At 45.6% G+C, this 21,470-nt stretch overlaps 1 protein-coding gene across 1 annotated transcript in view; it reads right to left on the bottom strand.

Moving 5' to 3' along the window:
- Positions 1-3,410: 3,410 nt before the first annotated feature.
- The window catches only part of IL1RL2 (interleukin 1 receptor like 2), a 48,250-nt gene continuing 30,190 nt past the window's right edge, over positions 3,411-21,470 (bottom strand). The window contains exons 6-10 of the mRNA XM_079940741.1: positions 18,645-18,774; positions 17,734-17,870; positions 13,862-14,005; positions 6,891-7,052; positions 3,411-5,283 (exon numbers count right to left, since the gene is read on the bottom strand). Coding sequence (XP_079796867.1) covers positions 4,865-5,283; positions 6,891-7,052; positions 13,862-14,005; positions 17,734-17,870; positions 18,645-18,774 — 992 coding nt within the window. The 3' untranslated portion in view covers positions 3,411-4,864. The remainder of the gene's footprint in view (positions 5,284-6,890; positions 7,053-13,861; positions 14,006-17,733; positions 17,871-18,644; positions 18,775-21,470) is intronic.

The following is a 21,470-nucleotide window of genomic DNA, read 5'->3' on the forward strand; positions in this document are numbered from 1 at the left end:
AGGTGGAGACGCCGACAGGCTGCACGCGAGCGCCAGCGAAGAAGAGGATGCGTTCTCGGCCCAGCGATGCAGCCCCTGGCCCAGGGGGTTCCGCGCCGAGGGATGGAGAGCAGCGTCTCGGCCACCAGCAGGGGGCGCAGTGGCGCCGTGGGGAGGACCCACGTGTCGTCTGATGTCTCCAAGTCGGGGGGGGGGTGAACCTCGCTTTCCCTGGGTCTCAAGAGAGGAAATGCTTTTCTCTTTCCCAAGGTTCTTCACCCACGGGGCGACTTTCTTTTCCTCTCGATGTCATCCTGTTACACAGGCAGGAAGTTCTGTTCACTTGGCTGTTGGGAAGACTTCTCCTGCCCTGCGGTCACAAAACAACAAATAAAACGAATTGACCCAGAAGTTAGGCAATCAAAGAAGAGCCGAAATCGCTACTCGGTAAAGCCTGTCGATTGAAGAAAGCGGACTATCATTCCTGCGTGGTGACCCGCAGGCTGGGAAGCTGGATCTGTGTTTGTCTAATTACTTTGGAAACACGTAAGTGGGTCATTAAACAATCGAGGGACTGGGCTCCACATTTCGAAAAAAATGAGCAAAACTAAACAGAATAGAATAGAACCAATAATAGAACAGAAAATTTTTTCATTCTTTTGTGTGCGTGCGTGTGTTTACTGGGTTGCAATGTAAAACATATCTAATTCTGTAGTTCGCAGTTTAAAAAATGTGAAAGCTGCTGGTAGATGATGCAAGTCCTTCAGCCAAATCCTGGGAATCCAGGCTCTGCAGCCCTGGTCTGTCTTGCACGTGGCTTGGTCTGGGTAGCTGGCCATGTTTGATAGATATTTTGAAAAATCATCCAGCCCCTGCCCAAGCCTCAGTCCTTATTAATGTTTTTATTTTCCAGAAAGACGCTAAGGGGAGTGACGGCAGAGATGGTGGTGTTTGGGGGGAGGGCGAGTAAATCCCGCTGATACAGCACTAAAAACAGAGGGAAATGGGGGGAAATGGGGGTCAGAGGGCCCGCGGGAACCACAGCACCATCACCATATGAATCTTCCATCCCCAGGGTTTTCCAGGTAAGTTCAGGGACAACATGAATAAATCAATAAAACAGTAGATCCCAGTGATGCAGATTAAGAAATAACACATCCACTGAGTAAGGGGGAACATTTTTTCTTTTGCACATTATCCTCACATTTTTCTATAACTGTAACCACACTTTGGGTTTTGCCAGTTTTTCAGTTGACACCAGCGCCAAGGTATAAATACTTAAATGGTGACCAGCTGGTTACTTAGATGTAATAGAAATAGGTTTTAATTTTCTCAATGGATAAAAAAGAACTTTGATCACTTTCATGAGTGCTCAACGAATACAACTATTATGTATATTTCAAAATTGAGAATGAAATTTTCTTCCTGGTCTGCTGACATTTGCAACAGTTATAGCTTATTATTTCACTGTGGACGCAGAGGGGAAGGGGCACAGGCACAGGCTTCCTGCCCACCGAGACCCCAGGCTCTCACCCCATCCAGCTCTCCTCTGTGGCTGAGCCCAGCTGGGTCTCCAGAATCCCACCCCCAGCCCCTCCTGCAGCAGGAAATTGGAAGCAGGCAGAGAAGATGAGACAGACCAAAACACAGCATGACCCATCCAGCGAAACACTTTAGTGCCGCCTGTTTCAGCTGGTGTGAGTGCACTCTTAACCCCCTTGGCCCCATTTTGGGCCTGAAATCCGAAAAGATGCACTTATGTGTCTTCTGAGGGGGGTGGGAGATGGGGGCTGGGCAGCCTCCTGATAAAGACAAGAAAACCTCCACCCTGTGGTCCAATCATCTGATGGTGTCTCCCGGTGGATTCCCTTTTCTCTTGCTCTCCCTTCTCCTTCGGTAAAAGTTTTTTGGTCCTTGCAGATAAGTGTCAGCTCTGCTCCTAAGAATGGTTAGGCCAGAGCATCAAGGGTGAGCGGTGGCCACTGTCATTAACAAGAGAGCCTCTGACAAAGACCGCTTAGAATGCAAACCCTTCCCCAGCAGTCAAGAGAGGCAGGAAAAACAAAACAGCTGCTTGTCATATTAAAGCAGCTTGCTTACACCCTGCCAAAGTAGAAAAGAGCTAATTTTTGTGTTTTGTCAGAGTTTGAGTCAATGGTTGACCCAAACCAACAGATTATCTAGGAAAAAATAGACACATTACTGAAACACCTACCTAAATGGATTGGTTTTGTGCCGGCAAACATGCAGATTATGGGTTCCACACTTCCCTTTACCACTCACAGGCAGGCATTGTGTTGGCTTTCTCGATTTTGTGGATTTGAGTTAAAAAATAGTAATACCAATAAAAGAGCCTTTGGGGAGAGGTGACTCAGGACAAGACCCAGGGCTACAAGGTCTGCTTTCCCCTTCCTCTCAGAGGAGGAAGAGGACGGGACAAGGGTTCAGTTTCACTACGACAACGTCAGCCTCCCTTAGAAGCTGCCTGGGTTCGGCAAGAGAGAAGGGATGGACGCGCTCAGAGTTTCCCTCCTTGAAGGACCCCAGAAGAATTCCTGTTGAGATCTGTGGCTTCCAGCAGTTCAGGCCCAATGTCCTGCCGCTCTGAGAGCCCGGGTCACCACCCGACCCAGCCCGTCACTTATTCCAGATGTTGTGGCTTTGTCGTCTATAGAATAGTCTCTAAAAAAGGAAACCAGGGAGGAATTATCCACTTTCTTAACTTTCCAGACACAGCCCTGGATAAATCAACCACACAAATGAGTGTTGGAGGAAAGTTTATAAACATGAAGCAGGATGGAGAGCTGAGGAAAGGTCAGCGGCCTGGGACACAGCAGGAAGCCTTGTGAGTCAGTGTGCGGGGGGGCATGGGGGATGGCAGGAGGCACGAAGGGACAGGGGCTCCGCTGCCCACTCCCCCCATTAGTCAGTGCCTCGTGGAACCACAGAGCGTGCCAAGCGCTTACACGTGCATATCTGCATCTCAGTCTTTTGGGAAAAGACCAGCCCTTCCTGGACCCTTTAAATGATGTGACTCAGCCTTCACCCTGCCCTTTCTCATGGGCAGACTCACGGCGTTTGAGGTGGGAGACCAAAGGAAGTGGGTTTTGTGGCCAGCTCAGTCATTACAGGAAGGTGAACCAAAAGGTAATGAGGGGCGCAGCACCTGTATTTCACCTTCACTCTGACCTATTCACCTCTCACTGTAACCGAGCAGGACCCCATGGGGCCTTCCCAGGACAGACCTCCCCCGCCATCATATCCTCCGCCGTAGCTCCTCTCTGAAGCACCCAGGTAACAGTATCTGAGGCACATTTCCTCAGTTGTTGTTACAGATGTAAAAAACCTCCCCCTCTCCAACAAATGGAAGATGTGAACCGATGACCGTGAGCACATAGCCCCAGGCCTCCTGGAGCCTAAGGACTGATAATGTTTTGTTCTGTTTTGTTTTTAAATATTTATTTATTTGGACGTTCAGGGTCTTAGTTGCGGCATGTGGATCTAGTTCCCTGATCAGGGATCGAACCTGGCCCCCCTGCATTGGGAGCACGGAGTCTTAACCACTGGACCAGCGGGGAAGTCCCAAGACTGATAGTGTTAACCCCTGTGACACCACCCTGCTACCTTACCATCAGCTAATCAGAGAATTGTGCACAAGCTGATCACAGCCCCTGCCACACCCCTCCCTCACCTGGCTTTTCAAAGTGCTTCGGGAGACTCAAGACGGAGGAGCTATATGTATACGTATAGCTGATTCACTTTGTTATACAGCAGAAACTAACACAACCTTGTAAAGCAATTATACTCCAATAAAGGTGTTAAAATAAAGAACACCAATCCCATCCATGAGGGCTCCTCGCCCAAGACCTAATCACCTCCCAAGGCCTCACCTCCTAAAGCATGACGTTGAGTGTTAGGATTCCAACATATGAATTTTGCGGACAGGAACGTTCTCACCACAGCAGCCACCTTTGAATGCTGTTGTTGTCAACCACAGAATAAGAGAGTTGGACTATATCTAAGCTCCAACAGTTTGGGTCTTTGAAAGTAATGATAAGAGTTTACAGCTCAATTTTAGTGTCAGAAATCTTTGTGACTTGCTAAATCATAAACTGACCTGTGATGAGAGTATGCTGGCTAACTGAAAGACGGCTTTTGTTTGCTTGGATTAGAAGTACATCCTCTTGGTGTGGTAACTGCATCTATCATGTGTGGCTCAGAATTCTGGCTGGCGTAGGCCAGCTGGGAAACTAAGTGAGTTATTACTTATTTTGGTCTGACAGGTAGAGTCTTTCAAAGCATGGGGCCCACCAGCAGGGTGATTCACGGGCAATCTCAGTGGCACCAGAGTTGGTCCCCACAGGGGACCCCAAAGTTGCTTCCAGTGCCAAGGTGCTCAGACTGCGGGGTCACAGGTATTTATTTGCATTTGAGGAGTGAGGGGCTCAGAGACACAGCAAATATTCCCTGAGGACAAGGGCCTTGCACAACTGGTCAGGCATGAAGAGTGAGGGCCATTACCTTTGCCAGCCCTACCCAAGCCCACACTGCCCTCCTGTATCCTGGCTACCCAGCCCCACCAGGGCCACACCACATGCCAAACCACCTGACATCTGAACTGTCGCTCTACAACCCTCCACGTCCCATCCCCAGGGGCTCAAACGCTAATGCTCCAGGCTCATCAGTGTTCAAGAGTGTTCAGCGCCAGTCAGTGAACGAGGGCTTCGGGAGAGGTAATGTCTTTCCCTAAAGAAGTAGCTCTGACCAAAATGAGCAAATAAACACAGTCCTTTCCACGAGTACCAACCGTAAGCCTCAAGCGAATGGCCCAAATGCAATGCATCCTAATTTAAGTGTGAGCCACCACATGACAACCAACTCTCCATCACGGGGTGATGAACCCCACGTTGGCCTCCCGCTTGCTGTCCATGAGGTCGAAGGGCGTGTGCTTTAGCAGCCGGACGGGAGGAGAAGGTGGCCACCTTTTGGGTGGCATGTGATACCTCACTTTTTTCCAGAACTTGGTCTTTGCACACTGTGACTGCTCTGTGAAGTCCCCACTCCACTGGATGGCCCCATGCTTCTGTTTGATGTACTGAATGGACTCTGGCAAGGTTGTATAGTCCTTGACCTTCTCCAGTTCAATCAGAATGACCTTTATCCCATCCTGGATGAGAACATTGTAGACTGCGATTTGTTCTTCTGACATGTTCCTTAATAGGTCAAGGCTCAGCGCTTCGGGAACTATGATGATGATCAGTCTTCTGCACAGCTTAATATTTTCATCAGTGACATCGACCACAGCTGGAAATAAAGAAAGAAGATGCAGGACATCTCATGATGAAAAGAGCCACAGACCATGCACTACTCAGAACAAGGATCTTATCATGTCTAACTTTGTATCTCCAAACTCAGCTAAAGGTTTGGTATATATTAGAGGATAAATACTTTTTAAAAAGCAACAGACTTTTAAAGGATAGGACACATGTAGTTAGCTCAAATGTTGTACTAATCTTTATTTGTGTTTTCCTCTTGTGCTTCATAGCTATTTAAATGACCAGGGCTTAAAAGACTAACTTGAAACCACATAACATATCCTAATGATTTCTTGGGAAGGGGAGGGGAAAGTTCTTGAAATATCCAACTACGGATAAAACTTGGTCTTTTTTCAAAACAAAGGCCAAGTTTTATATCCTCCTTATGCTTAGGATATAAGAATAGACTGTAACCACCCCAAGAGCACTTCCTTCTTCTCTTTGGTTTATTTTAATATTTCTAGTGCCTACAACATTACCTGGCACATAGCAGATGCTCAATAAATATTTGTTGAAGAAGTGAATGAATGAATAAATATTGATATGCTTATGAAATGAGAGCTCTTCTGCAGGTTTATAACAAGCACTGGATCACATTTTCATTTCCTCATGGAGGATGATTTCGTAACTTGAAAAGATGTGATAAGCTATGGATAGGAGCAGCCTACAAATCCAAAGTTCTTAGAAACCTTTTAAAATGACCCAGAACAGGCCACTAGGTAGTAATCTTGGTTTCCTGGTGATATTTCAAATATGAGCTGTTTACTGTATCGCTGTCTAAGAAAGAGAAGGTATAGGATAAGAGGGATGTTTTCATCTGTTGAGTATCTGATATGTGCTAAGCTCCATACTGGTCCCTACTCAGGTTTTACCTCATTTAATTCTCTCAACTGAGTCAGGGAAGCATTCTCAACCCCATTTGACAGATGGGACAACTGAGGTTCAGTGATGTTAACTGCATTTCCCAAAGCTACTCTCCTATTAAAAGGGGGAAATAAATAACTTCTATTTTATTTAGGTAGGGCAGGGCTGGAGAGAGTTGAAGTTTATAAAACCAGCCTTAAACATGAGCTCTTTTACAAATTCAACTTGACAGAAAATACTCAGCGGTTAGTCTCAAGGGTGCGACAGCAAATGACCAGTTGTCCCTTTTTCGTCTCTTGGCCAAGGCTGTGTATGTCATCATCCAGCGGTTCATACAAATGGGTCAACCACATCCTTACCCAAAGTGAAAGTCACATGATTTCAACCAGGAATCCCCGTTATCCTGTTGTAGGGATGAGCCTAATGAGAGAAGAGAGCCTGGTCTTACCTCCTCAGCTCTGGGGCTGTGGGCAGGGGAGTGAAAGGCTCCCTGTGGTTCTGTGGGAAAGGCAAGCATAGCTCCTTCTGTTTGTAAAGTCAAAAAGAGAGAGGTTCCTTTCCTTTTTTTTTTTTGGCTGCATTGCAGCATGCGGGATATTAGTTCCCCGACCAGGGATCAAACCTGTGCCCTCTGCCGTGGAAGCACGTAGTCCTAACCACTGGACCAGCAGGGAATTTCAGTTCCTTTCTATTTTATTCATTTCTTATTTTTATACCTCATTTAAAACATACCTTGTCCAGGAAAGTCATCCCTGCCAAATATAAATAACTTGTATCCACACTGCCTCTCCAGCACCTCGGGGAGAATCTTCAGCACCAGAGTGTCCACATCATGGCTGTGGCTTTCTCTTTGAGGCTTGGGGTACAAGACGTATGCATCATACAGCTTCCCATCTGAAAAGGAAATGGGACAAGCTCGTGAAATTATTCCTACCAAATTATGTGCACAAAGTGAACATCTGAGTTGCTCTCATGGTGTCTTTTTCCTTGGGTTCAATGACTTCCGGGTGCCTCGTTGGCTGACTCATTGCCAAGCACTGCATCTCATTCTTTCAACACTTTAAATTTTCACTCCAATCTCTTCTTTCAGGCATGGTTGTTTGAGGATAAGTTGAATGTAATTCATCTTTGTTTCTCTAGAGGTAAGGTGTCTTTTTCCCCTGGCTTCATTCAGAATTTTTTATTCTGTAGTTTGAAAATGATATGCCTAGGTGTAGTTTCGTTTGTTTGTCTTTGGTATTTATCCTAATTGGAGTGCTCTGAGCTTCCTGGATCTGTGGTTTGGTATCTGACATGAATTTGGAGAAATTCTCAGTAATTAGTGTTTGAAATATTTCTGTTCCTCTCTTTCTTCTCCTACTGGTATTCCCATTACATGTATGTTACACTCTTTGTAGTTGTCTCACAGTCATTGGATATTTTGTTCTGTTTTTTTATTTTTTCCCGTCTTTGCTTTTCAGTTTTGGAGGTTTCTACTGAGGTATCCTCAAGCCCAGAGATTCTTTTCTTAGCAGTGTCTGGTCTAGTAATAAGCCCATCAGAAGCATTCTTCATTTTTGTTTGTTTTCTGCTAGCATTTCTTTTTGGTTATTTCTTACTATTCCCATCTGTTTACATTGCCCATCTGTTCTTGCATGCTGTCTACTTTATCCTTTAGAGTCCTAAGCATAGTAATCATAGTTGTTTTAAATTCACAGTATGATAATTCCAACATCCCCACCATATCTAGTTCTAATGCTTGCTCTGTCTCTTCAAATTGTGGGGGGGTTTTTTGTCCTCTAATAGGCCTTATAGTTTTTCTTGATAGCTGGATGTGATCTACCAGGTAAAAGGAATTGCTCTAAGTAGGTCTTTAGCAACATGTGGTGAGGAATGGAAAGAGGGGAAGTATTCTCTAGTCCTATGATTAGATCTCAGTCTTTTAGTGAGCCTATGCCTCTGGACTATGAAATTCACAAATGTTTCTCAGTGTTTTCTCCGCCCTTAGGTTGGGCAGGATGGCTAGAGAGGGCTGGAGTTTGTTATTTCCCTTTGCTCAGGCCAGTCAGGCCCCTGATAAAACCCCAGCAGGTTAGGCTCTCATTAACTAGTGTATCCCGAGGGCAGTCCTTGTTAAGAACAGAATGCTCTGGTGTCTTTTCCCCTCTCCCTCTCCCCTTTCCCCTCTCCCTGCTGGAAGCACATAAAGGAATTTTTCTCTGATATTTACCATCAGAGCTTGGTCAGGCTCCTGGAAGTAAAACTCACAAAAGTGTGAGGGCCCCTTTATGATTGAGTCCCTGAAGAGGGTTCCCAGACCCAATTGCAATATGTGTGTGTGGAGGTTTCCCCACACCAACAAGCAATTCTTGGATGCCAGCAGGGTGTCTAAGAATTCAACTCCATTCTGACACTTTCTACCCAGAGATAGAATCAGATTGCACAGGGAAAGGGCTCAGTCCCACAAGATCACATTCCACTTCAGACGCCCAGTTGTTACCTGTGCGTCTGACCAAGGCGCTCCAAACTGGAGGTTCCAACGACTCCCCCCGACCCACCCCAATGTAAGCAGCTCCTTGAAGGAAGCAGCTCTTTGCAGGAGGCCCTTTTGTCCTGTCGCTCTAGCAAAGCTATATTTTAACTTAACCTTTACGCCAGGTGCCTCCATGCTTAACTAACCTCTGGCCAAAGCACACCTTTCGACTCTTTTGATCACACAAGGCCTCGCCTAACCTGTTGATTCTTTTCTTAGAAGTAGAAATGAAGAATAAATAATTAACAGATGACTACATCTCTTCCCCAGCTTCCCCTTCAGTAATCTCACAAGCAGACTGTGTGCACAAGATAGCGTCTAAAGAAAGATCATGAGGAGTCAACAAGCCTGCAAGCAGTGGGAGATGGTGAAGAATCTGACCCCCTTTCTCAGTGATTAACTGAGATTATTTCCCCTTTTCCCTTTAACACTTTCATGGCCACGCAGAATCTTTGGAGTTGGTTCTGGGACACCAGTTCTCCTTCTCCCCTGGTTGCCGGCCTCCTGAATAAAGCAACATTTCCTTTTCTACCCAACCCTTGTCTCTCGAGTATTGGCTTTCGAGCGAGTTTGGTAACACTAATTCAGGATACCAGGAGCGAGTCCAGGGTGTTACCTGTACTCCGGACCAATTGGCTATAAACCAGATTCCCACGACCCCCTCCTTGGGTTCGATTAATTTGCTAGAACAGACTCAGAGAAACATGTTACTTACTAGACCACTGACTTATTATATAAGGATTTTAAAGGGTATGAAATCAACAGCCAGATGAGGAGATGTACAGGGCAACGGATGGAGAAGGGGATAGAGCATCCACGCCCTCTCTGGGGGGCACCACTCTCCCCAAACTCTACCTGCTCACCAGCCCAGAAGTTCTCCAGAGCCTGTCCTTCCAGGTTTTATGGAGGCTTCATTACACAGGCTCGATTGGTTAAATGAGGAGAAGGAAGCTTCACAAAGCTCATCCCTGATTCATCCTGTGCAGCTGTGTCAGATGGTAGTTTCCAAAAATAGCCCCAGCAGTATTTCCAGTCCCATATGTTCTCTCTGCACTTTGCCACACCCCACAGAGAGGCAGAATCTGTTTCGCCTTCCTTAGAATTGGGTAAGACTCTGCGGCTGCCTTGACAAGTGAACAAGGTAGAATTGATACTAGAAATTCAGAGTCTGAGTCATCAAAAAAATAATGGCTTCTACCTAGCTCTGCTGTTCTTGAAACACTAGTCCTTGGAAGCCGTCGCATGCTGTGAGGAAGCCCAGTGTAGTAGCCCCCATTGAGCGATTACTTGGAGAGGAGCCCAGGCCACCAGTCAACAGCCCAAATCAGCTGCTTGTCTTCCAGCTGAAGCCCCAGGCATCACGGGGCTGAGAAAGGCCACCTCCGCTTTGCCCGTCCGCACCCCTGACCCACAGAATCTATAAGCAAAATAAGTGGTGGTTTTATGCCGTAAAGTTTTGAGGTAATTTGATTCCCAGCCACAGTAACTGGGCCGGGATTGGGGAAATAACAATGAATAGCAACAAATAACAATGAGGGGGACCACTCCCCGCAACTGTCTACATCATCAAGAAAATTACAGAGACACAGACCTACTAGTGAGTTTCCTAAGGAAAGTGGGCCCTGCTCTCTCTGTGGAATGGTGGGGAAACAGGGCACCCAGGTTCTGGTGAAGTCCCTTTCATTTTCTAAGGAGATTCATCCCTACTTTTGATGTTAAAGCATCTGTGTACACCCTCATTGGCTGTTGGCAAAAATACAGTCATTTGTTTGCACAACTTAATGTTTATGAAAGTTGCCTAAAGATGATTTGATTCCCTACTTCTCTCAATACGATGTTGTTAAATTTTAAACCTGATCAAACTGGTCCCGTGGAAAAATCAGACGGAATCAATTTGACCTTCAGGTAAGCGCGCTAACTGAATTGCACGAGTTTTTGGCATTTTGCCCTAGCATGAAGACACTGGAGAAAAGGCACATTAAACAAGCTTTTACATTTACCATAGGAATTTTGTTGCAAGCAAAGCTCATTACATCACATGCTTTAAAAACAAGATCTCACTACAAAACAATTTTCCTGAGGAATTGGCCCAGAAAAAGCCATGTGCTCTCCTGAGCGAATGAAAAGTTTGTGTAAACAGCGCTGTGAACCTTGTCATGGCTTTGCCTTCACTTTTAAAGCAAGAGCATCTTTAAAAACCATCCAAGGTGGGTCATTAACTGTCCCCTGCCCTGCTTATGTTATCATTCTACCCTTTGTTCACTGTACCTGTTTTGTTTTTGTTTTTAATTTATTTTATTTTTGGCTGCGTTGGGTCTTCGTTGCTGCGCGCAGGCTTTTCTCTAGTTGCGGCGAGCGGGGGGTTACTCTTTGCTGTGGTGCGCGGGCTTCTCACTGCGGTGGCTTCTCTTGTTGCCAAGCATGGGCTCTAGGTACATGGGCTTCAGTAGCTGTGGCTCACGGGCTCAGTTGCTATGCGGCATGTGGGATCTTCCTGGACCAGGGCTCGAACCCATGTCCCCTGCATTGGCAGGAGGATTCCCAACCACTGAGCCACCAGGGAAGCCCTTGTTTTTGTTTTTAATCATCTGTTCTACAGGTGCATTCCCCACAAACCCATTTGGAATAAGGTGAGGCATAGACACATCTCTCACGTAGATTTGTGAACGAATCCTTAGATTCGTGTACACACATGCACACGTGGGATAAGAATTTTTAAACTCCCTCCTGTGAGTTAACAGACAATACACAGAGCTCCTGGACTTAGCCAGGCCTGTCCATGACTCAATAAAACTGTGAGTTATACACACCTCACTATTAATCACAGCTGCGGCTTGACGAATCTGGTTGGAATAAACAACTTATCACGAGAAGGACACATGTTCTCTCTCTCCCTCACTTGTATTTGCTGTCCATTACTCCACATGTTCTCAACTAACCAGAAAATATCCTCAAGGGACACAAAACTGGAAACAGCATCTGGGACTCATCTCAAGGTCTCATCACTAACTCACTGTTGAAGTCACACTCAAAGAGGACTCACAGTGCAGTTCTCAGAGCCTGAGCTGGAGGAAATTTAATCACCAAGCGTGCGTGTACTTTTCTGACTTAAAAGGAAGAAGACCGCTGGCTGACTGTAGGTTCCCATCTCCAAATCCTCAGCCCGCCGGTACCAAATCTGGGCAGCAGCCCAGTCTGAGCAGAGGGTGGGGCTCCCTGAGTCAATCAACTGTCCAGCTTCCCCTGCTCAGGGGGAGGCACAATTCCTTTTTTCTCTTCCTGCTACACTTGACCTCACTCGTGGTGGTTTCACCACACACTCGGCATTCACGCTCCGGGGATCCCGGTAGGTCAGGGAGGGAGTTCCGGGGACAACACTGAACCCACGCAGTCCCCTGTCAGTCAACAAACGAAGCATCTCTGTGTCAGAAAAGACAAGCAGCCGTGCTGCCCTGAGGTGTCTTCTCACACAGATGCAGGAGGACCACAGGCAGAGGTGGGCTTACGCAGAGTAGGCGCTACAGGGGCCAGGGCCCAGCTCAGCGCCCGCAACGCTGAAAGAGCTTCAGGCTGCATTGGACATGCAACGCCGATTTCCACAAGTGAATTGTGCCGTCAAAGAAACAAAAACAAAACCAGAGTCTGGTTCCTTCCAGGTTGCTCAAGGGCCGCCAATTCTGAATTCTGAAATTTCACTTAAACTCCAAGTTAGGATACTTACGGTTTATCAAACATGTGGGCAGACACGTGGTTTTATATGCCAACCAGGCACTCAGTATGACTACCACCCTTCTGTGTAATAGGGATTCCTAAAACGCGCTGGGACCCGCCCCACCTCCTTGAGTTCCCAGCAACACTGCAAGTCTATGGACTTGAAAGGGACGCGTTTGTGCATCTCCGTGCAGGAAAGCCGCACGGACCTCTCTCAGCCATGTGTGACTTTTTTATCCAGTTAGGACACGTTAAAGCAGACGCATTACTTTTGTGTGAGGCCTTGACTGATCACATCTATTCTGAGATACAAAGAAAATAGCACAGAGTTAAAAGCACAGTGATGGGGGGCTTCCCTGGTGGCGCAGTGGTGGAGAGTCCGCCTGCCGATGCAGGGGACGCAGGTTCGTGCCCCGGTCCGGGAAGATCCCACATGCCGCGGAGCGGCTGGGCCAGTGAGCCATGGCCGCTGAGCCTGTGCGTCCGGAGCCTGTGCTCCGTAACGGGAGAGGCCATAGCAGTGAGAGGCCCGCGTACCGCAAAAAAAAAAAAAAAAAAAAAAAAAAAAGCAGCACAGTGATGGGAAATGCCGGATCCTCAGATTCGGGACCACACGGGCACTTCTCCGGTGACTAGTGCCGGCAGGACGCGGCTCCCCACGCCAAAGTGAACCCCCTGGCAGAGCAGCAGGGGCAGGTTGCCTGGACCTTCAGACGTGGGAGACCCCTGCACCCCAGGACCCTCAGTGCTTTCCTGAGCTTCAACTCTGCTATTCCTACAGGACTCTGTGAGGCAGGCTCTGATCATGGTTCCCTCCCCTCCTCTCCCCTCCCCTCCCCTTCCCTTCCCTCCCCTCCCCTTCCCTTCCCTCCCCTCCCCTTCCCTCCCCTCCCCTCCTCTTCCCTTCCTCCCTCCCTCCCTCCTTTCCACCTATACCTAAGAAAGAGAAGAGAATTAAATACCTAAATCACACAGGGAGTAAGTGGAGAACTCAAATTCAAACCCAGGTCTGTCTCTCTCCAAACCTGAAAGTTGGAGATAAATCTTTTTGGGCCCCCAGCCCAGGCCCAGGCCCAGAAGGAGCTGCAAACACAGGCAACTCCTTGCTCTCTGTGACATAAATTCTGCATGCACGTGTGCTGTGTTGAAAACGTACCGTGGACAGAGCCCACGCTGCTCCAAGAGAAATTTTTGTCTTTTGCCTACACCAGTGGACGTGAGAACCTTCCTAAAACAGTTGCACTGGGAGCCAGAAGACGATCTGCCAGGTCACTCCTAGCTTGCAAGCCTTACGCGATTGTACAGTGCTGGTGGCTACGGGCAAATCCTTTCTCTAAAGTACGAGAAGCCCCAGGGAGATGCTCTCCTCTAAAGTTGCCGACAACACGAAAGGCAAGCTAGTAAAGATGGTCAAGTATATTTACAACCGTTATGCGGACGAGCAGATTCCAGGACGATGCACGTTTCAATGGCTACTCACCTTCTATGGGCCCTGCAGAATGCAAGGCACTTCGATACCAAAGTACAACGTCGATCTTAAAAACGTTGTAGATACACACTGCAGACACCGCCACGCTGGTCAAAACAAGAAGCCCTCCTATCAAGTAAGCGCGAAAATCTGGAACTACAAATGACAGCAAAAAAAAAAAAAAAAAAAAAACCCCAATAAATAATAAAATAATAATACTACAAAGAGTCAATTATACACTTAACTTACACAAGTCCCATTACATACGCCAAATGGGTATTAGATGGCAGAGAGGGGAACACTTAATTATTCCTTTACAGTTAAGTAATAGGTATGGGGGGGTAGAATAATTTGACCTTGACCTTGAATTTGGGGAAGAAAATGTGCTCTTGGGAATCTGGAGAGGGAAATTCTGCAGACCCCCAGCTCCAGACGGTGGATGTGGCATGGCTCTGACCGCAGGAAGACTGCTCACCTATCAAAGCACACATGGCCAGGTCCTCCTTACTCAACACTAGACTCTCCGTAGGTGGAGCCTGAGAACCTTTACTGGGGAAGTTCCCCAGGTGGTTCTGTTGCATGTTCTTGATTATACTACTGTTATAACCGCCTTCCCAGTTACTCAAACTTGAGCAGCAGGACCCCTGTCATAAATAAAGAACCTTCAGTTGCCTCCCTTGGAAGCCATCTCCGTGGCTTCATAAGACTGGCCGAGAGCCAGACTCCCACCTCATCCCCTCTGGGCCAGCAGAGGCCAGGCTGGGCCCCTGTCTGCAAGACATGGTCTCAGGAAGGGCGTTTACACCCTGCTCTCTTTTGTGAGCACATTGCCAAGCAATTAAAGCAAAAGCAGTGGGCAAGAGATGACCAAGGAGAAGAACCAGTTTCTCTGCGACTCCAAGTCCCCTCAAAGCATGCTCCTACCTATCTGAAAAGAGGGACAGCACAGCTTTCTGCCTCACCACAGCCCAGAGCGCTGCTGTCAAAGAAGGAGGCTCTAGGAAGGAGAGAACTAGAAAAGAGGAAGTGGGAAAGCGGAAGAGAAATCCTCCCCATTCTTAGAATCCACCGCACATCCACCACTTCCTTCATTGGCCCCCTCCCTGGTCCTCCGGTCCCCACTGGAAAGTGCGTGTGTGTAGGAGGGTGGGCGGGAGGGGGGAGGGGAGCTTACTAAAGAGCTGATCACAACCTGCCCTAGGCCACACCACGTTGCAAACATTTTGCAAAGAAATCTCTATGCGTGCTTGTATGTCTTCAAATACATGGCATAATAAAGCACAATAACTGAAAGCACACTCTGTGTCCCCCAAATTAATCCATTGATTAAGTCGCAGCATAGCCAAGTGGATCTGCTCTGCACGCTGATGCCCATTTGGTCCTGACCGTGTGTTTGACCCTCTAGCTTCTATCTGTTGGACGGAATCACCTCCTCCCCACTGCCACCTCCCACTTCCATGCTTTTTACCAGCTCTTGGAGCAACGGTGCCACCTCTCCCCTCGGGAAGACCTGTGTCTGGGGACCTTTACTGTACACATCGGGGATCTTGGCATTACAAATGGTCATGATAAAAAGACCATGGCCACAATATTCATGAGATTCAAAAAGCCTCTGGTAAGTAAACAGGAGCGTTGGCCTGAAATTCTTGGGTTGATCATTCGCTGCATTCAGGAGTGTCGACACCCTCTGCTCTATAATTGAGCTAAAAGACAATGAAATTCCAACCAGGAAGTTAACGAATAAGTTCAAAGGAAGTATTGGCTTTGAAACGGAAATAAATGGAAAACTCTCTGTTGAGACATCAGGTGTCCTATTGAAGGCCCTATTTAAGGGGGTATTTACCTCTTGGGTCCACATGGCTACCACCAGCCTCAAACTGAGATGGCAGCTGAGAACAAGTGATTAAAGGAAATTCATAGACGAGCACACCCAACCCAGACAACTCTCTAGAGAGCCTGCTTCCGATAATCCAAATAGGATTCACATCTGAAGGTGTCTTCAACAAAAATCAGGAAGTCCAATGGAGAAGTTGTAACCTTACTTCAGGTCCCAAGGAAACCAACAAGAGGCTTGGATTTTTTTTTTTTTTTTTGCGGTACGCGGGCCTCTCACTGTTGTGGCCTCTCCCGTTGAGGAGCACAGGCTCCGGACGCGCAGGCTCAGCGGCCATGGCTCACGGGCCCAGCCGCTCTGAGGCATGTGGGATCTTCCCGGACTGGGGCACGAACCCGGGTCCCCTGCATCAGCAGGCGGACTCTCAACCACTGCGCCACCAGGGAAGCCCAAGAGGCTTGGATTTAAGAGGGTTTGTTCCTAAGAATTTAGGGAAAACAAAACAGAGTGCACATGTCCAAATATACATTGCATGTGAGATATGAAATAAGTGTTGATAGGAACAAAGATGAATTTAGTAAGCGTAGGTTTCCTAACTAACCTAAAACAAAGGAGATTAAGGACATGTCCCCTCTCCTGTACGATCAGCAGGTGTTAATTGATAACATCATTAGTTGCTCTGAGCCTGGACTTTGCCTCAGAATCCTTCTGAACACAGTGCTTCCACGTGGTTATTACCTATAAGGCAGTATTGACATAGAAATTGACACTGGTCTTCCTCAGTCTAGGTTGGGGCAGACTTCAGTTATAACCACTTCAGGTCTTGTGCAATTTTCAAGGCTTCCCACAATCAGGTTCCCCTCTTTTCTCTGGTGTGGACCCTGAGGCACTCGCTCCAGCAATTTTACTCCTAATGATGTATCACAAAGGAATGCTTCTTCATAAGCACCAGGACCAACACACAAGAATTTCCATAGCATCATGATTTGTTAACAGTCCCAAACTGGAAACAACTCAAATGACCACATAGTTACAGTAGAATGGATACACTGTAACCTAGTTATTCAACGGAACAGGATTCAGCACTGAAAATGAATGAACTTCTGCTACACGCTACATCACCGTTGCCTCAGTGAACCCTGTAAACCTAAGAAGAGAAGCAACACATCAAAGAAAACCTACTATGTAACTCTCTTTATAGAAAGTTCAAAATCTGTCCAGTAAGCAGTTGGAAATGCAGAGGTGCCACATGGGAAGGGAAAATGTCATTGGAGATGTGGAATTTGTTTCACACACACAGGGATGACCGTTGAAACCATGAGGAAAAGGGATAATATCAGAGAGGAGTGTATAGAAAGAGTGGCTCTGAGGATAGAATCACCCAGATGTACCATAGAGGGAGATGGGATGCACATGACTGATTGGGGGAAAGTGATCCCAAACGACTTTCTATGACCTTTCCCGATACATTTAAGAATTGAAAGTTTTTCTCGAGATTATGATTTCATCCTCCACTATTTACTCTCTGGTTCCATCACCTCCAATGGATAATCAACACACTCTGTACAGTGTTAAGTGCACAATCTGTGTACGCACATGGAATTGGAAGCCTTCCTGCTCCAATATCAGAATTCAGCCTCTACAGATAATTTTACAAAGTTACATGATAAAAATATACGTTAGCACTTTATTTTTACATCACATGGTTTATAATAAACAACCTAAAAGCTGAAAATCACAAGTACATGATTATAAAAGTTGAGCAAGTGGGTTTAATAAAGGAATACTTCTGTTTTTTAGAGGTCTGATGCCTAAAATCTCAATGCATATTAATAGGGAGCTTTCTAATGACACTGGAGTGAAGCCACAGCCTGACCCCAAGAACATGATCAGACAGGGTATCAGCTTTTATCTAGATTTCATATTGAGTTTCCCTATTTAATACCACTCTGCTGCCTCACACCAAACATTTAAAGTCACTCCTCTTTCATTTGTGTTTCCTTGCCATCCCCTGTAACACTGAGCAGACTGCATCCCACTAGAGTATTACCTGGGAGTTTTAGTACAACGTAAGCTGCAGACACTCCAGCATGGCATGTGAACGGGCGGCCATAATCTTCCATTTTCACTTCTAAGAAGGTTATGTTCACTGTGTAAAACATGTGTCCTTGAGAAACAGTGTAGTTTCTATGAAAGAAGAGCCAGTCATTAATATGTACATGAGTTGTATTTAACCAACATATTTTATAACCTTTTGTCTGGAGAATAAAGTTCGTTCCTGGAGAACACTTGGGGCCATCATTTCACCCTAAATACACCCTGCTGGCTCAATGAGGTGACGGATTGTGTAACACCAAATTTGCATTTTCTTCTGGACGGCGATGCAGAAGTGTAGTCCTTTTAATTAGAGACACCATCCTCAGCCCAAAGGGGCCTTCCCCTATCCCTCTCCACTCATCCTAACCTACCTCCACTGCAAAGCCCAACACAAGTTCTTCTGCCTTTTGGCTTCATCAGTCTCGTTTCATACCACTCCACTTAAACCACCATAAATTGGGTTTACGCCACTCCGTTAGCTAACGATCATGCATCGTCTCTCCCAAGAATCCCCATGTTGTGGCCATTTTGCTATTTAAGCCTTGAAGGCCCATGGCCTTCCTAAATAGGGATGAGACTCATTGAAAGGAGTAGCGGAGAGAAACCGATCTTGCTGCTTGAAGCCATACTTTGTTGTTTTGCCTCCTCTCTCTATGATCCAAGCAGGATTAATAACATGAGCATCTTCTCTGAACCAGAGGCTTGACCCCACCGTACTGAAAAGGGCTTTGAAAGCTACAACCAAAAGGAGTGAGGGGAGAGACAGTGAAATCCACCTCAAATAAAGCAGTACCCTCACCAAAATCATTTAGATGGAGAAATTCTTGCTAGGTTTTAGGGAAGCCAGAAAAGCAAAACACCTACTCGATTCCTTCTTGAATTCGTTTAGATTCCTTGTAGTAAACATCGACCAATGTATTATTGACCTTCCAGCAGCGCGGGTTTGTGTTACCCCATGCGTCTGTTATATTGCAGTCCACGATGAGGGTGGAGCCTGTGCAAGCAAATTCGTAAACACACAATGAAAACACTACCAAAGTGACCTGCTTAACAAAGGCACCTTGCTTCTGAGCCTTGAATATATTTCAATGACCAAAAATGTCCCCCTGAGGTCAATGTTCATCTACTGTACATTATTCTCTCCCTGGATGGAGAGAACAAGGACACATGATCTTCCAGGATGCCTATTGTACAGAGACAGGAATAAGCTGTCAAACGTCACCAGCTTGAGACCAATTTCCCCACAATATCGGGGCACACATACTGCTTCTACTCTCAGTAAACTTAGCAAAGTTTACAAAGTATTTCACACATGTATTCTCATTCAGTCTTCTTATCTTTCAGACACTCCTACAAGGCAGAAAAGGGGCAGAGCTATTATCCCCATCTTATAGATGAGAACACTGAGGTTCAGACAGATCAAGTGCTTTGCCCAAGGTCACACCTTAGAGGAAGGAACGAGATGTGACTCTGGTTTCCTAATTCCGAATCCAGTGATATTTCTACTTTAGCATTTGTGGCCCCTACCCTTTCCCTCTTCTCTTTATCCTGCCTCCACACGCATTCAAAAATCATATTAAATAAATTTACATTTCATCTTATTTTGACCCCAAAGCCTAATAAATTCGATCTATTTACTACATGTAAAAAAATTACTGTACTTCTAACAGTCTACTTTAAGTTTCTTTACTCTAGGTGGTATTTTTTTTTAATTTGTAAAATATAACACAGTTATGGTAAAAAGTATAGAGTATAAGTGTAAAGTTACTGAATTATTAAAAATCAAATATTCATATCACCTTCACCTCATCAAGAAAATACTATATTGCCAAAACGCCAGAAGCCGCCCACTTGCTGTCCTTATTTTATATTTTATCACTTCCTACTCATGCCTGAACCCTGGCATCCAATGATCGATGTTTAGTTGGTGATGCTCACCCATGCTGTTGCATGACACCGATACTGTCACCATAGTCCATACAGACAAAGGACCATACTAGTTCTTTTTTTTTTTTTTTTACATCTTTATTGGAGTATAATTGCTTTACACTGTTCTGTTAGTTTCTGCTGCATAACAAAGTGAATCAGCTATATGTATACATATAAACCCATATCCCCTCCCTCTTGCATCTCCCTCCCTTCCACCCTCCCTATCCCACCCCTCTAGGTGGTCACAAAGCACCGAGCTGATCTCCCTGTGCTATGCGGCTGCTTCCCAGTAGCTATCTAGTTTACATTTTGTAGTTTATATATGTCCATGCCACTCTCACTTCTTCCCAGCTAACCCTTCCCCCTCCCTGTGTCCTCAAGTCCATTCTCTATATCGGCATCTTTATTCCTGTCCTGCCCCTAGGTTCTTCAGAACCATTTTTGTTTTGGATTCCGTATATATGTGTTAGCACACCGTATTTGTTTTTCTTTATCTGACTTACTTCACTCTGTATGACAGACTCTAGGTCCATCTACCTCACTACAAATAACTTAATTTCATTTCTTTTTATGCCTGAGTAATATTTCATTGTGTATATGTGCCACATCTTCTTTATCCATTCATCTGTCGATGGACACTTAGGTGGCTTCCATGTCCTGGCTATTGTAAATGCAGCGAACATTTGGTGCATGTATCTTTTAGAATTATGGTTTTCTCAGGGTATATGCCCAGTAGTGGGATTGCTGGGTCATATGGTAGTTCCATTTTTAGTTTTCTAAGGAACCTCCATACTGTTCTTCATAGTGGCTATATCAATTTACATTCCCACCAACAGTGCAGGAGGTTTCCCTTTTCTCCACACCCTCTCCAGCATTTATTGTTTGTAGAATTTTTGTTGATGGCCATTCTGACCGGTGTGAGGTGATACCTCATTGTGGTTTTCATTTGCCTTTCTCTAATGATTAGTGATGTTGAGCATCCTTTCATGTGATTGTTGACAATCTGCATATCTTCTTTGGAGAAATGTCTGTTTAGGTCTTCTGTCCATTTTTGTATTGGGTTGTTTGATTTTTTGATATTGAGCTGCATGAGCTCCTTGTATATTTTGGAGATTAATCCTTTGTCAATTGCTTTGTTTGCAAATATTTTCTCCCATTTTGAGGGTTGTCATTTCATCTTGTTTATGGTTCCCTTTGCTGTGCAAACCTTTTAAATTTCATTAGGTCCCATTTATTATTATTATTTTTTTAATTTCCATTACTCTAGGGGGAAGGTGAAAAAGGATCTTGCTGTGATTTACATCATAGAATGTTCTGCCCATGTTTTCCTCTAAGAGTTTGATAGTGTCTGGCCTTACATTTAGGTCTTTAATCCATTTTGAGTTTATTTTTGTGTATGGTGTTAGGAAGTATTCTAATTTCATTCTTTTACATGTAGCCGTCCAGTTTTCCCAGCACCACTTATTGAAGAGGCTGTCTTTTCTCCATTGTATATTCTTGCCTCCTTTGACAAAGATAAGGTAACCATATGTGTGTGGGTTTATCTCTAGGCATTCTATCTTGTACCATTGATCTATATTTCTATTTTTGGGCCAGTACCATACTGTCTTGATTACTGTAGCTTTATAGTATAGTCTGAAGTCAGGGAGCCTGATTCCTCCCACTCCGTTTTTCTTTCTCAAGATCGCTTTGGCTATTTGGGTTCTCTTTGTTTTCATACAAACTGTGAAAAAATTTTTTTTCTAGTTCCGTGAAAAATGC

Source organism: Stenella coeruleoalba (genome assembly GCF_951394435.1).
Source record: "Stenella coeruleoalba genome assembly, chromosome: 13".
Classification (NCBI taxonomy): domain Eukaryota; kingdom Metazoa; phylum Chordata; class Mammalia; order Artiodactyla; family Delphinidae; genus Stenella; species Stenella coeruleoalba.